The sequence below is a fragment of the Ahaetulla prasina genome, chromosome 14 (genome assembly GCF_028640845.1).
Source record: "Ahaetulla prasina isolate Xishuangbanna chromosome 14, ASM2864084v1, whole genome shotgun sequence".
Lineage (NCBI taxonomy): Eukaryota > Metazoa > Chordata > Lepidosauria > Squamata > Colubridae > Ahaetulla > Ahaetulla prasina.
Window position 1 is genome coordinate 24,652,191 of NC_080552.1, and position 16,149 is coordinate 24,668,339.

The 16,149-nt window shown below is 47.2% G+C and overlaps 1 protein-coding gene across 7 annotated transcripts; it reads right to left on the reverse strand.

Annotated features, from left to right (window-relative positions):
* Positions 1 to 88: 88 nt before the first annotated feature.
* On the reverse strand, positions 89 to 14,292 carry NPRL3 (NPR3 like, GATOR1 complex subunit). 7 transcript variants are annotated; one of them, XM_058157342.1, is made up of 15 exons: positions 13,757 to 14,292; positions 13,433 to 13,528; positions 12,847 to 12,916; positions 11,676 to 11,714; positions 9,080 to 9,209; positions 7,568 to 7,642; positions 5,812 to 5,965; positions 5,339 to 5,420; positions 4,368 to 4,505; positions 3,332 to 3,488; positions 2,512 to 2,618; positions 2,202 to 2,331; positions 1,873 to 2,089; positions 875 to 1,067; positions 89 to 621 (listed from the first exon to the last, which is right to left on the reverse strand). In XM_058157342.1, the coding sequence occupies exons 1-15, from the start codon at positions 13,872 to 13,874 to the stop codon at positions 456 to 458; spliced, it is 1,872 nt and encodes a 623-aa protein (XP_058013325.1). In that variant the 5' UTR covers positions 13,875 to 14,292; the 3' UTR covers positions 89 to 455. The 7 variants fall into 7 exon arrangements, with proteins under 7 accessions (XP_058013325.1, XP_058013329.1, XP_058013327.1 ...); XM_058157346.1 differs by lacking the exon at positions 13,433 to 13,528 and having other exon boundaries at positions 13,839 to 14,292; XM_058157344.1 differs by lacking the exon at positions 13,433 to 13,528.
* Positions 14,293 to 16,149: the final 1,857 nt, after the last annotated feature.

The window sequence follows — 16,149 nt, forward strand, 5'->3', positions numbered from 1 at the left end:
CCCTCCTCGCCCCAGGACATTTGAGCTGGCAGTGCCAGACTGGCAGAATTTAAGCAGGCACACCCATCAATGTTTCAGAGTATTCGTAGGGGGTAGGGTGGGTGGGCTATGAACCTACTGCTTAATGTGAGCATTCAGCCTGTGGCAGAAGGGAAGTCTGGGCTCATTCCTGAGTCTCCATATTCTTGGGCTCATTCTTGGGTCTCCATATTCTTCATATTTTAAAAGTTGAAGAACAGCTTTTTTTCCGCATCCACAATTTGGGGTGGGAAGCCCACACTCTCCTTCCCTGCAAAGGAGGCTGCAGCCCCCAAGGGAACAGAGTACAAAACTGCCAGACTGCGACACCTGGAAGGGTGCTCCCATAATGTCCAGCAGGAGGTGCTTTCTCAGATCCGGGAGCAGCATCTGGCCTTGACAGGGCTCCTTCCTGGCTCCAAGCAAGCCCCCTTTCCTCACTTATGCAGGGACTGAAAGACAGAGATGACAGGATCCTCGTGGTTCGTCACCACCAGCACGCTACGGAACTTGTCAAAGAGCATGAGCAGATGGGAGCGGCGCATGTTTTCGTTGTACATGATCTCCTCCAAGTGATGCCGTCCACGGAAATAGTGCAGCAGCCTGCAAAGTGGGCGGAGAGAAGGGGGAAAGGCGTTTTTCTGCCCTGCAGCCACAGCAAATGGCTACCCACTCATGGTAGCCCAAAGCCTGAGATGCCTGCTCCCCAAGTGCCCACCCAGAAGGGCCGAGCTTGGTCCTGCTGTCCAAGCATCAAGCTTTCCCCCGGGGCTTCATGAAGACTGTACAAAGTCTAGGCCGATGGCCCCACTTTGGACAGCGGCCCAAAAAAGCAGGCATTTCGCTCCCCAGCTACCTGGCAAACATGCGCAGATCATCTGGATTGTGAGCTGCAGGGACACTGAGAATGGCTTCCCGTTCATGCTCTGAGAGGCTGGTCAGGAGGTTCTCCGTCATGCGTTTGTTCACGGGAGACTCCCCCCCAGGCAACAGCTCTGCACTGGAGTTATCCATGCTGGGGCTTGTCAGGGTCATGTCATCACTGCTAGCTATAAATAAACAAGCATGTGAGGATCCCCCCTTGCCCTGAAAACCATTCCCTTTGCAAAAAGGAAGGCTCCTTGCGGGAAGAGAGGTGGTGACGCCTCCATGATGACAACTGCCATCTTTTCCTTTCCTGCTGGGAAGACAGGCGCAACAGCAGGACTGAAGGTCAAGACAGCTTTCAAAAAATTGTTGGTAAAGTCCTACACTAGCAATAGCACTTATATACCCCTTCATAGAGCTTTACAGCCCAATCTAAGTGGTTTACAGAGTCAGCCTACTGCCCCCAACAATCTGAGTCCTCATTTTACCAGGAAAGATGGAAGGCTGAGTTCAGCCTTCAGCCAGTCACATTCAAACTCCTGGCAGTGAGGAAAGTCAGCCTGCATTCTAACCACTGCGCCACCATGGCTCTTCAGAGCCGGAAAAAAATATTCCTGTATGTCTCTCTCTCACACACACACACACAAAATTCTATCATACTGCCCTTTAGAAATAAGCAGAAAAGAAAAGATTATCATGATATGAATCCAACTTGGCTATTGTGAAACTAAACTCCATTAGGCATGAAATAGGGCTGGGTGTCTTTGGGCCACTCCCTCTCTCTCAGCTCAACTTCCACAGGGTTGTTGTGGGGAAAATAGGAGGAAGGAGTATCACCTATGTTCATCACCTTGGTCTCTCCCTTTCTTTCTTTCATCCATCTATCTAATCTATCATCTTCCTCTCTGTATAGGACTCAAAACCCAGAAGTCAACCACTGTTCCCCAGGTTGGGCTGAGCTCTGGGGCAAAGAGGGCTGCCACTTACTGGGAGAACCAAAACTGAGTGCGCTAGGAGTGCTGAGGCTTCGGCCCCCAACTCGGGCAGGAAAGGGCAGCTCTTCTACTCTGGTGCGAAAACCTTCCTCCTCCTCCTCTTCCTCCTCCTCCTCTTCCTTTGGTGGAACCATTAGGCAGGCGTAGCTGTGCAGCTGAATGAGAAGCCGATGCTGGAGCATCCAGGCCACCATCCGAATGAGATGTGTCTGGGAGAAAAAGAGATGCCATCAGAGCGGCCTAAGATCTTGGTCGTAAAAGCATCTCGACCACCCTGAGCGTTGAGAAGTTCAGGAGGGAGGATGAGGAACTGGAACTTGCCTCCTGAATCGCTGGAGCAAGAGGATCCTTGAGCTCAGACAGAGAAACTGGCCAGGAGAACTTGGACAGAACTGCGGGCAGGTCATGGCCTGGAAACTGAGAGGAGAACTCCTCTGCCAGAGGGGAATAACTGCAGAAGGGAAGGGAAAGAAAAGGAAGGGAATGGAGTGAGCAGGCTGTCCTTCTCCATTTTTCCTATCTGGCCTCTGGGTGCCCTGACTCAACTTCATCGGCACCTGTGAAGCCTAGGAGATAGGAGCTGACACACAAAGCCATCCCTGCAACAAAAAGAACAAGCTGAGCAACTCACAGGCAGACACTGGCATTGGGGGACAGCATGTAGACGTTGTTCTCACACAGGGGATAGACCATGAGGGCCTTGCCCCAGTAGACCAGATGTGCAGCCAGCTGAAACACCTGCCACAAAGGAGAAAGCACCTGTTGATGGCAATTCAGCAGCACCTCCAGGTAGGCCAGGTCAGGCCAGGTCAGCCTATTGCCCCCAACAATCTGGGTCCTCATTTTACCCACCTTGGAAGGATAGAAGGCTGAGTCAACCTTGAGCTGGTAAGATTTGAACTGCCGAACTGCAGCTAGCAGTCAGCTGCGCCACCTTGGCATAAGCAGACGAGAACAGCTATGTTCTCTTCTGCTTATGCAGATCACATTAAGAAAACACAGAGCCTGGCAGCCAGAGGAGAAAGCGCCCGTTCCACTGCTGCGGGTTGAGACCAGGGGTATAGCTTTCATTTATTGAGAGGGCCCCCAAATCCCAGCTGCCGGGAAGCAGGGGGAGGAGAGATTCACTGCCCTCAAGCTCAGCATGTGTTTGCAATAAGGGGAGGTGACCCACTCGGATCCCACAGGGCCTGATCCAGTTGGCTGGCTCTTCTGGTCCTTTTAGAAAGAGGCAAGGTACAAATAGGGAGAAGGATGCGCTGCACCTAATACAAAGGTGGGCTTTAATGCCTCAGTTGTTGCACTGGAAAAGATCTTCCCTCCCCCACAACATTTCCCTTTCCCTGGGAGTTCTCACTGCCTGTTTGGGGGTCAACTCGGCTCCTGTGTTTTGGAAGAGGAGGTCCACCTGTGGTCTATGATGTAGCAGATGGAGCCCCCGCTGAGCTCACCTGGAGTAACGCCAGGTCGGCATCCTGAGCCAGCTGCTGAAGGTTCTTCACTGCAGAGGCTGTCTTGATTACTCGCACCAGGGCAGGTGAGCAGTCGAGGGGCAGTTCGCTGAGGAGGGGCTTCTCATCTTTAAGCAGTAATAAGGCATGATAAGGCCTGCAGAGAGACGGCAAAACAGGGCGGCGGGGGGGAGTTAGGATAACCTACAATGGCTGGGAAAAAGCTGTTGGATTAAGTTGTACAATTTCTCTATTTCACAAGACTTAAGACAGGTGCAAAAACTTCGGTGTAACAGAAGTGGTGACGGATTCCTCAAAAACTAGAGCAGCTGAATGTGTAATGTGCGAAAAGTGATTTTCATAGGATTTATGAAAAAAAATTACAACACCTTCGGGAGTAAGATGGGAGGCCTACAAATAGATATACAAATAAATGAATAAATAAATAAACTCAGTTCTCCAGGTGAAATAGAATGAGACCCTTCCTTACACCACATAAGTTGGACATCATACAATTAAATCCTGTTTGACAGAAATCCTGGGTGTGAGTTTGGTGAATGAGTAGCTGAGAAGCTAAATGTTGGTAGACGTAACAAGACTGTGTGGGTCAGACTGAGCATGTTAGATGCATGAAGTGAAAACATTTTGAGCACTGCCATAAGTAAGTGTAAGGGGATGACGCCTGCACAATTATGTAGCTGGTGATTGAAGAACAAAATGCTTCCTAAAGATTTATCTTTGGGCTTGCAACCCATGAGATCATGGAGAAAAATGGGGCAAATAAAGTATGGAAATGAGACAGACGAGTAGGCCATGAATTCTCAGGTCCTGCTTCCAACTATTCATCTTTCAAAGCGCCAAATATTCTTACCCACAGTCGCCAAATTTCAGACACACATTTTCAGCTCCCAGGCAGGCTTAGCCTCATCTACATCCCAAGAGGCCTGACTGAGATGAGAAAAAATTCTAAACCAAATTGCACTCAGAAAGAGCAAAATAAAATAATAAATGTATTAGCAATAAAACCCTTTCTCACCGAATAGCTTTCAAGCTTCTTTCAATGGCTTCTGGAGGGATGAAACTGGATGCCACATCATGGATTTTATGAGGCAGGCAGAAACTCACTTCCAGCCAGTTATTGATCTGTAGTTGGACCAACCCTGTTGTGCACAGACTGAAAGGAAAGAGAGAAGCACCAGGAGGTTCAGGGATCAGCCTTTTTGCAAAATGTTCTCCAAAGTCCCCTCCACCCTTTACCTTTAGCAATTCTTGACATTTGACTCAATAATACAGTATTCCCTTTTACATAGACAGATATCCCCACCTGCTGGCCACCAACAAGCTGTGCAAGTCAAGTCATGCTAGTAAGCAGCTCCTTGCTCAACCCAGAGGAAGGCTGCTGCCCACCAGGTGGAGCTGAGCAGCTGTCTTAGAGTGGCATCTGACTGACCTCCCTGGGAAGGCTTTGTCTTTGCCTCCTGTGCTCTGCTGTTGGGCATCAGAAGAGAGGGAAAGCAATAGGCAGCAGGAGCAGGACTAACCAGTGTATGGACAAGCAGAGAAGTGAGAAGGGACTTCAGGTTCTAGACCCAATAGTGATGGTTTTCAAAAGGAAAGCAGCCAGTTAAATTTAGATAATGCTTGATATTATGAGATGAATTGATCTCTGTCTTCTTTAATCTCCCAATTCTAAACTGAGAGGTAATGTTTCACATAAACCTTGCCCCAATGGAGAATAAAAGATAAGGGAAAGTCAGCTAAACACCCAAAATCCTGAATTGTCTTGTGTGTTTGGGGGGGATGGGACTACAGAATCGGACTCTTCACCTCCATTAGGTCTTGCAGTGAGTTTCCCCTCTGGGCTCCCCTATTTGGGAATGAGGCTGTCCTTTCCTACACCATGACAAGGCCTATGGCTCTGTAAGGAAGCGGCTGGTGCAACCTCTGGAGACAGCAACCTTCCAAGAACTGCTGATGAGGGAGTGGGGGTGGCAAGGATCTTGTTACCTGTCATAAGCCTCTTTAAGGTCTCTGGCCAACTTGCACTTGGGAAGGATATGAGGGAAAGGCAACTGAGGGCCATCCCTTGCTGTAGAGGGAAAAAGTAGTTTTGGAGCAGTTGAAGCTCCAGAGGACCCAACCTCAGGCTCCGGCCCTCATCCCAACCATTCATTCTTGCGACATACCTGACGCTGGACTTTATTATTGATCTAATTAATTAATCAAATGTATATAGCTGCCCATCTCACAAAGACTGAAATGTGCTACTTTGTGTCATCCTGGCTAGCAGCTCCAACCATTGGCTGCATAGCCAACGGCAGCCGGTCCAGCCTGAGCAATTGAGGAGGTCAAGTGAGGGGGGATACCTTGGACACTGGCTCTCAGCTCAGGATTCCAGGCCGGCAACTGTCCCCTGCAGGAGCCACGTCCTGGAAAGCTGCCTCCCAAGTGGATGACACCATAAACTGCTTGCAACTTACTTTCTGACATGGCTGAAACTTCATCTTGAATGGCCAGAATGAGTTTGGCCTCCCTGGTGAGATACTGGCAGCGTCTCTCTTCATGCTGAAGCACAATGGCAATGCGCCGGGAAAGGTTATGCAGGCAGCTGATCACGGAGGGGTCTGCAGTGGCCTGCAAACAGAAGCAGAAACTGTCCATCAAGGGTGGCCTGGCAGGCCAGAAGACCTGGAGCAAGGAGGCGGCACCCACCTGGCACCAAGCCAGCCATTCTCCCCCCCTCTGGCCTGTTGTGGTCCGTCAACAGCCTACAGAGCTGGCAACGGAGTCGGACAGCAATGAGGCTGATGTGAGGCCAGGGCCATCGGGAAGTGAGGTGCAGACTCCAGAGCCTCCAGAGACTGATAGTAGTGAGGCAGAGGAACAGGAGGAGCCTGTTCCTAATGCACGCATGAGAAGAGCTGCCAGAAGGCAAGAGCAGCTCAAGCAGAGAGGACAACTCAGGAGTAGGGCCAAGAGATGATTGGCCCCTCCCATAAGGCTTAAAACAGACCAGCACCAGCATTTTGAGCTTTGCCGGAAAACAACGTTATCTGCATCTTCTGCTTCGTCTTCTGCTTCATCTACGTCTTTGTTTTTGTGGCTTTTGGACGTTTGCCAGGAAGGGCCTTTGGCAGTTTGCCTAATTGGACCAAGGTTTGTGAGAGAACTAAGGAATTTGTGTTGGGAGGCATTTGTTTTACTTTGAGTTGAAGGACACTGGGAATGAAGTAATTCCCAGCTGTTTGAATAAAGTTTGTTTTTCCACAGACTCAGTTTATCACTACCTACTTGGGCCTGGGTCACAACATGTCCATCCAGCAGCAGAAGGCTGCCTCCCACTGAAAGCTCAGGATAACAAGAGCTGCTACCACAAAATGTGTGAACCAGTGGTAGCATCCCTTCAGCTACTCTTATTTGGACAAAACATCTTGGACGGACACACACGGACATGGACACACACACACACACCAGCATCTTCCTCTGGCCTTCCCGAGCCCAAACAGTTCCTTCCCATTTAGAGATGTCCTAACGTGAGGACAGAGGGCCAGGCTCATTGCCCTGGAGCAAACCTTCCTCCAACCCTCAGTCTGAACATTGCAGAGCCTTTGGCTAGAATAGGTTACATGAGAACCTGACAAAGCACCAACCCTGGAATTCCTCTGTCACATCATGCACAAGTGACCACCTTGCATAGCCCAGAGAGGCTGCTTAAACCACTCTGAACCAAGGAGAAGGCAGGAGTCCGGCTGTTATCAGCCACACCCAGCTGAACAAGCGGGGGGGGGGGGGGGGGCATAGACTTAGTAGCCAAAGTGGACAAACCAGCTGTTTAAGGCCTGTTAAGGAAATGGAATGCAGGGCAGTGATAACGTGTGCCACCCAAAGTCACAAACCATGACTCGGCACTACAAAATGAGCCACATTTCTGCTGAGTCACAACACGGGGCTAAACTTCCAAGCTTCACTGCAACTGCCTCCCTGTTGATAACACCTTGGGCCTTTGCCTGTCCAGCTGCCAATAGCAGATGGGCCCCACCCCAGAGCTGGAGTGCTATGCAAAGCTACAAAGCCATAAGTCCCAAGAGAAGTCCAGACCAGCTGAGGCAGGTGAAGAGTGCCACCTTTGCCAATGAAAGTCAAAGAGATGACCAAGAACACCTGACCCAAGCAAGGGCTCTACAGCTGGTTGTCTCACAGCACTGTTATGTAGTATTACTTCCCAGGCAATCTTACCCTTAAAGCAAAGACCACATTGAAGAGAATCATGGTGGGCATTTCCCTCTTGGGAGAAGGATCTGTCTTTGATACCTGCACAGAAAAAGAGGACACTTAGGAAGTGTAAAAGCAAGCAGATCCAGGAAGGGTGATTGGGTGATGCGATACATAGAAGGCAGATTTTTTCTTGGTATGTTGAGATCTGGGGAAGGAGCCCCCTCTCTTGGCCTCAGTGAGATCACCTGGCCTGGAGGTCACGCTTTTAAGAAAAGCAGGCATAAACTAGAGCATATCCAGGTTAAGGAGACCAAAGTGAGGAAGTCTCAGAAAAAGAAATTCCGCGAGGGCTGGAAGAAAGAGGGCAGGAGCTGAAGTCGTCCAATGGCTGAAGGATGCTGTGCGGAATACAGACCAAACCATTTTCCTTGGATTAAACAAATAACACAGCCATGTAGCATTAAAACAGCCTGACTTGCGGAGGCAATGGAGTAGCTCTATTTAGGCAGAGACTGGGGGCGGGGGCTTGGGTCGTGGAATAATTCTCCAGCCATGGCATTCCTCGATCAGCAGGAGTCCTGACGGCACCACATGGCTTACACAGCACACCCCACAATTGTATCTGCTTTTCCAAAGTTTCCAATGAACAAACATAGATTAACTGGGGGGCGGGGGAACTGTCTCCCAGGGTGTTGCATCCATCTTCACTAGCAACTCTGGAATGAATGGCAGGGCAGCTCTTGTCCCTCCAGAAGGATGTTCAAGAGAAGATAAGAGGAACCTCAGCAGAGGTACAGTCCTGAGAACTTAAATCAGAAACATTGGAAATGATATTTCAAATTAGTCATCCCATTAACCTATAGGGAATCCAAATTTTCTAAGTTGAAGGAAGAAAGAGTAACATAACAAAGAAATAGGAATGGTTGCTTCTTGTAGGAATTACATGATTCTACATGATGGAGCAAAAAAGCCCAAAATGGCCTGTCAGGAGGAAGGCCTCAGCAAAAGGCCTAGTTAATGGGTTAGCCCCATTCCTTGGATTCACACAGTACATTAAACAATGAACTAACAAACAGAATAAACCACAAGGAACAACCCATTAAAATATTTGCAAATGCATCTGCTAAATCTTCTACTGATCTAGTTAAGAGTTCTGTGTGAACACCAATCATGTTTAGAGATACAACTGCCATTCCTAGGGGACATTCAAAAATTAAGTAGCTAATGCCCATTAAAATTTGGGCTGATCAAGAAATTCTTATATAGCACATACTCCCAATATTGAATCTCATTTTACAATGGAGGGGAAAAATCTTCACAGGGAAGACTGGCCACAAAAACAGCTGAAATGGACTCTTTCTGGTATCAGCTTCAGTGAGGAATATGGGAAGCAGAGTCTGGGTTTGAGATCCTAGCCCCTGGATTCTGCAGGTGGTTCCAAGCTGAGAAGGAGGCAAGAGTAAAAATTCAGCAATAATTGAAAGCAGCCTCTAAGTTCCAGCTGTTGCAAAGTGTTCTGGATCTGTGACATACCTGGCCAAAGACATGTTGCAACAGAGTTGGGTGCCCAACAAAACGAATGTTATCAATCTTCAGCTCAAACTTTTTGCCACACATGTCCGATTTAGTAGCCAGAATTGTTGCCAGAATGACATCTGAAAACCTTCAAAGCATAAGAGAAACAGGTATGACTGTGTTTATGGTGACCTAAAGGCATCCCAAAGCCAGGTGCCATTTTTATTCAACATTAAATATTATTCTGTAAGCATTCTATAAACCCTAGGACTCATTTGAATGCCATTAATTTGTCCAAATTGTATATTTAGAATCATCAGAATTACTGAAAGGAAAGCATCGCAGCCAACAATGGGACGGTCATGCAACTCTCAGAAAGAAGTGAAGAGGTTAGGAAGGGTCGCTTCTGTTGGAGGGTCTAAGCACAGAAGTTGCAGCAGTTGAAGCAGATTCCCAAGTACAGGCTGCTCCTGAGCTGGCTTATAAAGGCTCCCAAAGTCAAGGAATACCTGCTCAGAGCAGCAAAAACATTTTTCTCTCCTATTCCCAGCCTCTGTTAGCTCCATAAGCTGCTGTCATGTAGCCTCTTATTTCTGCATGATCTAAAGCTTTACTGCTCTGTGGGGAAAGATACAGCCTCTTTCAAAGTGCCAGTGCCCCAGAGGACCCAACCAGATAAGCCGAGGAGATTAAAGTCATCTAACATGGAGGTCTGCAGGCTGGCCAGGATCACAGGCCTCAGAGCACCTATAACACCAGGCTGTCTGCAGCTTACTCAGGCTTTCAAGGACTGGTGACGATGGAATTGCAGCCCTCTGGGCAGAAATACATCTTCTAGCTCTGAGCTTGCTTCTGCGTTTTCACATTCAAACTTTTAGACACAACTCCCTTCCCCACCCCACCCCACTGCTGGTCTGGGATAGTTGCCATACAAAGGCTTCTCCCCTATGACTACAGAGAGATGTTGCCTCATTCTGCTGTGAGGGCTGCGGCCTAGAGAGTTATCAGCTTATCAGCCCTCCCAGAAGGCAGCAACAGTCAAGGCAGAATAGTGGCTTTGCAATCTTTCCCACCAGAGACCTGGCAATTGAAGGTTGAACTCTTATTTGGATTAAAACCAAAAGTAGTTCAAAAGATGTTCTCCTCAAGACAGAATGGAAATCCCAATGGTTCTGTATGTGGAAAAAATGGAATGAAAAAAAAATCAAATTCGTGAAACCAATCATATCCAGTCTGTGGAAATCTCTCCCTTTGCTCTGTTCTAGCAACAGAAAATTCCAAAATTTTGTTCTTGAAAAAGTAGAGCTTCCTGATAAGTCTCCTCATCTCCTATCTTCTCATGATGGTTACACCCTGGCTAAGCATTTTAGCCAAGCACCCTGGCTGAACTTAAGCAGCTGTGAGAGTTTCTTTGGAAGACCGGCTTCCTAGAGGCAATTTTGTGGAGCTCAAGGGCCTCTGGGATATTGCTGTAAAAGTCCTGGTTTTGACAGTGTTTGGAGACCCTTGTTTCAATAATGCTGCCTGCCACCTACTTCTATATTCAATAGAAGAACATACTTCTTATGCAAATAAATGTCCTCAGGGTAAATAACAACTTTATCTCACCTTTTAGCAGCTTCTACTTCCACAATTAAAGAGAACTTCTATGAATCCTTCAAGAGTTCCTACCTCTCTCTGTAAGAAAGGGGTTCTGAAAGAGATTCAAAGCCTTTAGCTGCCCCCCTGCCTCCCATGCAGCTTCAGCTTTCCTTTTTGACCCACTTTTTCTGGCCGCAACTTAAGTGACGATGAGTCTTAGGAAAAGATTTAGACCAGTACAAAACCACACAACTAGGGCAAATACATTTCCTGTCTAAGCAGGGGGTTGGACTAGAAGACCTCCAAGGTCCCTTCCAACTCTATTCTATTCTATTCTATTCTATTCTATTCTATTCTATTCTATTCTATTCTATTCTATTCTATTCTATATTCTATTCTCTCCTCTTCTCATTCTATTCATTTATTGCAACCCTCCTCATTCTAGTGTTACACTGACTAGAAATTCTAAAGCCTGTAATGTAATATGATTAAGGGAGAGCAGATTGGAAAAGAACATAATAGCTCGAATGTGGAGTGGCCTCAATATTCTATAATTCAAAGCATTATTACTCTGCATCCTAAAAACTAGGGAGGAGTCAGCTGTTAAATGCTACATCCAAATGCCTTCACAGACAAAAATGACATATTGCCTATATGGTGCAAAAGCAGTTAAAGTCGATTGCAAAGTGCCAAATGGTACGCCAGTCTTAGCTTTGACCTCATACACTCCAATTGACTGAGTCAGCTTCTTGGTCCAACTAATCTAGTCTTGTCTCCACTGAGGGTAGACAGGCAGCCAGAGAGGAAACCCAAAGCTGTTTCTGCATGCAAAACACATCCTCTGCCACAATGCTGCAGTTATCTTTCTAAACTGGCTCCTCCTTTAAATTTCTTACAAGTTCATCCATCTCATCTGCACTCCACTATCGTTCCACTCATTTACAGCATAGTCCAAGACAGAAATTAGAAACACAATACAAGAAGAAGATAGTAAACAAGAAAAGCCATTGGAGACAGATGAATTTGGTCTTACCCTGACACCACCTGCTCATCAGTGAGAGGACAGGGCTCTCTGAAAATAGGAACAGGGGCCATAAGCACCACTCAGAAAAAAAACTGGAGAATCAACCAGACATAAATCACACAAGGCACACTATTCACACACTTATAAAATGGGACAATAGAATCCTGCCAGTTTTCAGTTACAAATAAATGTTTCTAAAGTAAAATGAAAACAATGAAACTAATGTACACCACACCACCACCACCCATGTACATTGATGGCTTAAGTGGGAAGGAAGAAAGAGACTTGCAATGGCTGTTCATAGTGCAGCAGGTACCATGGGCTTCCCCCAAAGAGACAGCAGAATGGGCAGGCAGGACAGAGCATGCAGAATGTCTCAAGGCTGCTGGAATAAGAAATCTGGGCTCCAGGGACTCAGCAGGCCCTTCCTTCATGGCCGCTGCTACTGCGCAAACCATTCTGGGCATCCCATGGTTTGGACTTATTTTTCCAAAGCTTGTACCATTTCTTCACCACCTGATCAAGTGCAGCTCCTTTCCTTTCAGGTCACAGAAAGCAGCCGCTTCCAACCTTCTATACTATGGAGACTCAATGGAGCATCTTTTTCTATTCCTGAATTCTGCTACAGCAGAAGAAACCTATGCATTGTACTACATGAGAACCCTTAAATTACAGCTGGCTACCTCCTCAACAGTTCTGAACAACGGAAAAGGCAGTTCAGGACCAGAGTGGGACCTTTAACTGTTCTTGTAATCACAAACAAATCCCAGTTGCTTTGGTTCATATCAGCTAGCTAAGAACCAAGAGAGGGCTAGATCCAGCTTCTATGCAGTTTTTCTTGAAAATTCCCCAGCTTCAATTCCAGAGGCTAAATAAAAAGCCAGGGAAAGTCAGTGTCTCTTGGCAAATGGAAATTCTGGAGCTTTCTTCCCGTCAGACCTACCAGCAGGGAAGAGTTGCCTCCTCCCATTGCTAACAGCAGAGGAGCAAAAAACTTAAAGATCATTCACTGGGATAACTGTGATTATTAAACAGTACAAGAGTTGGATAGAATATTTTTATGTTTTCTTCAAAACCATGACATTCAAAAAACCCTTCACAAAAAGAATTGAGCTCAACTTTGCCAACTAACATGTCCATGAGTAGGAGATCTGCAAAAAAGAACCAAAGAAATACATACCTGGAATCTCCATCTGGCTCTTCTACATTGTCACCAATACTGTTTACCGCATACCTACTCCTTGATGTTCCTAAAAAAAAATGGAGGGGGGGGACTTCATACCTGGAGACATTACCCATTGTCCAATTCACACAGCACATTTTGCATGGTGATAGGGAAAGAGAAAGCATATTTTATGGGAATCCTAGCATCTTCCTCAGACAATTAACCCAGAGGCATGTTTTGTGTTAGCTAACTATCTCAGCATTCTAATGATCAATTAAGCTCACTCTATTTTTTTCAGTCGCTGACCATAGTTACTTTCCCATTTTTCATTAAGTCATCTGACATTTAGGAAGTTTCCCAAGCAGCAAGTCATAGGAACTGGCATGTAAAAAAGCTAATAGGCCATGGATTGATCAAAAACATGAGCATAACACCATGTTGAGGAATTGATGTAGAGACCTTTGCTCCAGACTACCTACGCCTGGCCAGAAAGAGCAAGGAAAACCATCCGATCTTGAAACCCCTGAACGGGTGATGTTCCCATGCGAACCTCTCACGGAGGAAGAACTGAGTTAAACTGTGAAATCAACAGAAATCATGCCTGAAGGTGAACGGGGCCGCTTCTCTAGATGGCGCCCAGGTGCGAAAGGCGACGCCCAGCCCACTGGACAGGTGGAGGGAAGGTCAACTGGGCCAGCTGCAGGGGAAAAGGCAATCTCAGGCCACGAGCTCTCCGGGGGGCCCCGAGGAGAGCCGCCGGGTCGCCAAAGGGGAGGCCGGCCGCCGGGTCATCCGAGCGGCCGGAGCACAGCGAGACCGGGCGGCGGCGAAAGGACGAAGGTGCCCGGTCGCCATAGCAACGGCGGCGGCCAGGCCTTCCGGGGCGGGGCGTCGGCCGCACGCCACGCGCGCGCTAGTTCCTCACCGATCAGGGCGGCCGGGTTGCCGGGGCCCCGCTGGAAGGGGAAGCGGAAGAGCAGCTTGTTGCCCCGGCTGCCGGAGCTCACCAGGATGACGCTGACGGGGCTCGAGGTGTCCCCCATGCTGCTGCTGGTGCTCTCGCCCGCGCAACCGCCTCACCATAGAGTGGGAGACGAAAGGGTAGAGGGCCCATCGCCCTTTGACACCCGGCCGCGGCGCCTGCGCGGCCGTCACCCTCTCCTGCCAGCTGCCATCGTCACTTCCGTTTATCTTCCGGTAATGGGACGGGCTCCTTCAATTTGCCGCCCAGGCGAAGGTCGGGGATGATGAGCGCTAAAATCCCACCACTTTCCTCGCCTCCCCCCCCCCCCCCGTGCTTGGCCGGGGCCTGGCTCACCAGCCGCGGAAGGCGCGGGGCACGCCAGAAGCAGGGAAGCTCCTGCGTCGGCAGCCTTCCCGTAAGCAGGCGACGCCTCGGCTGGGGCATCCGGGAGGGCTCTGCGCCCCGCCTCGGCTTGGCAAGTGTACGATAAGGCCGTAGGGGAGCCCTGGCTTTGGAGAGATACGCCCGCCCGCCCCACTGTCTCCAAGCGGGGGCGGCGTGGCCGTGCCTTCCGAACGGAGGGCAAGAAGGAGAGCCCACCCTGCGGTCCAGAAAGAAGAATTGGGAGGATATGTGCTCTTTTCAAAACATTGATTTAGCCCCAACTGACAGAAAAAAGACATATACGTATTTTAAAAATCCTATGTAACATTAAAAATATTTTTTATTTTTATTTATTTTATTTGTCAAAGACGTAAGATAACAGATATAAGTATAATCATGATTATGAATACAGGATACGAATAAATGGGAACAGTAGGACAGGGACGGTAGGCATGCTGGTGGGCTTATGCACGCCTCTTACAGACAGACTTCTTAGGAATGGGGTGAGGTCAACAGTAGAGAGTCTCAAGATTAAAGTTTTGGGGTTTGGGGAAGAAACCACAGAGTCAGGTAGTGCATTCCAGGCATTGATCACTCTGTCGCTGAAGTCAAACTCCTTTCTGCAATGGAGTTTGGAGAGGTTTACCTTGAGTTTGTATCTATTGTGTGCTCATGTATTATGGTGTGCTCATGTATTATTGCGGTTGAAACTGAAGTAGTCATTGACATGTAGGACGTTTAGCAGATAATTTTATGTACTACACTTTGGTCAGACCAAAGCCGGCGTAGTTCTAAGTTCATTATATTATTAATATATTAATTATATTATTATTAATACTAAATGGTCTGGGAAAATTAATTATAAACAGAGCTCCCAAATGATCAAATTACTTAAAGATCTAGCCCTTTTACTGGAAAAAAAGTTATGATAGATTATATTACCAATCAAGTGTATTACCAAACCTTCCAGTATTGTTTCATTTCAGCTGGTAAAAATCATCCAGCCTTGCTATACACATTTTTAAGTACAGGAATCGACAAACTACGTACAAAGTGTAACAGTAGAGGAGTTCAATGTTACTAATAAATCTGATTTTCATTTGCTTTACCACAGTTTGGGAGTCCCATGGCTAATCAAGCAGTTTGAATAGAATAGAATAAAATAGAATTCTTTATTGGCCAAGTGTGATTGGACACACAAGGAATTTGTCTTGGTGCATATGCTCTCAATGTACATAAAAGAAAAGATACATTTGTCAAGAATACAACACTTAATGATTGTCATAAGGGAAACAGTCAATAAGGATACCAGCAGCAAGGTTACAGTCATACGGTTGTAAGTGGGAGGAGATGGATGATAGGAACGATGAGAAGATTAATAGTAATGCAGATTTGGTAACTAGTTTGACAGTGTTAAGGGAATTATTTGTTTAGCAGAGTGATGGCATTTGGGAAAAAACTGTCCTTGTGTCTAGTTGTTCTGGTGTGCAGTGCCCTATAGCGTCGTTTGAGGGTAGTAGTTGAAACAGTTTATGTCCAGGATGCGAGGGGTCTGTAAATATTTTCACAGCCCTCTTTTTGACTCGTGCAGTGTACTCAATGGAAGGCAGGTTGGTAGCCATTGCTTTTTCTGCAGTTCTAATTATCCTTTGAAATCTGTCTGTCTTGTTGGGTTGCAGAACCAAACCAGGCAGTTATAGAGGTGCAGATAACACTCAATCATTGGCAGGGAGCAGCACAAAAGTAAAATGAGAAAAGGGCAAAAGGTATTCCCATATTTCTGCCCAGAATTGTTACTAAGTTAGGAGGAGAGACTACCAGCAGGGCAGTTCAAATTATCCCAACCAAAAGGTTTCTTGGAAGTTGAGAGTCACATAGACTTATATTCCTGCACACTTGACATCGGTATAGGAGGCTGAATGCAGCCTTTTGCCTGGAACCCAAATTGTCTGGCTCCACTGGTATTTATT

Bases quoted from the DNA above. Each gene is read 5' to 3' on its own strand.
- NPRL3 (XM_058157342.1), bottom strand. From the start codon at position 13,874: ATGGGGGACACCTCGAGCCCCGTCAGCGTCATCCTGGTGAGCTCCGGC. The intron at 9,210-11,675 runs GTAAGACCAAAT...TATGCTTTGAAG, and splicing joins GATGAGCAGGTGGTGTCAGG to GTTTTCAGATGTCATTCTGG. The intron at 5,966-7,567 runs GTAAGATTGCCT...TTCTGTTTGCAG, and splicing joins ATGTGGTCTTTGCTTTAAGG to GCCACTGCAGACCCCTCCGT.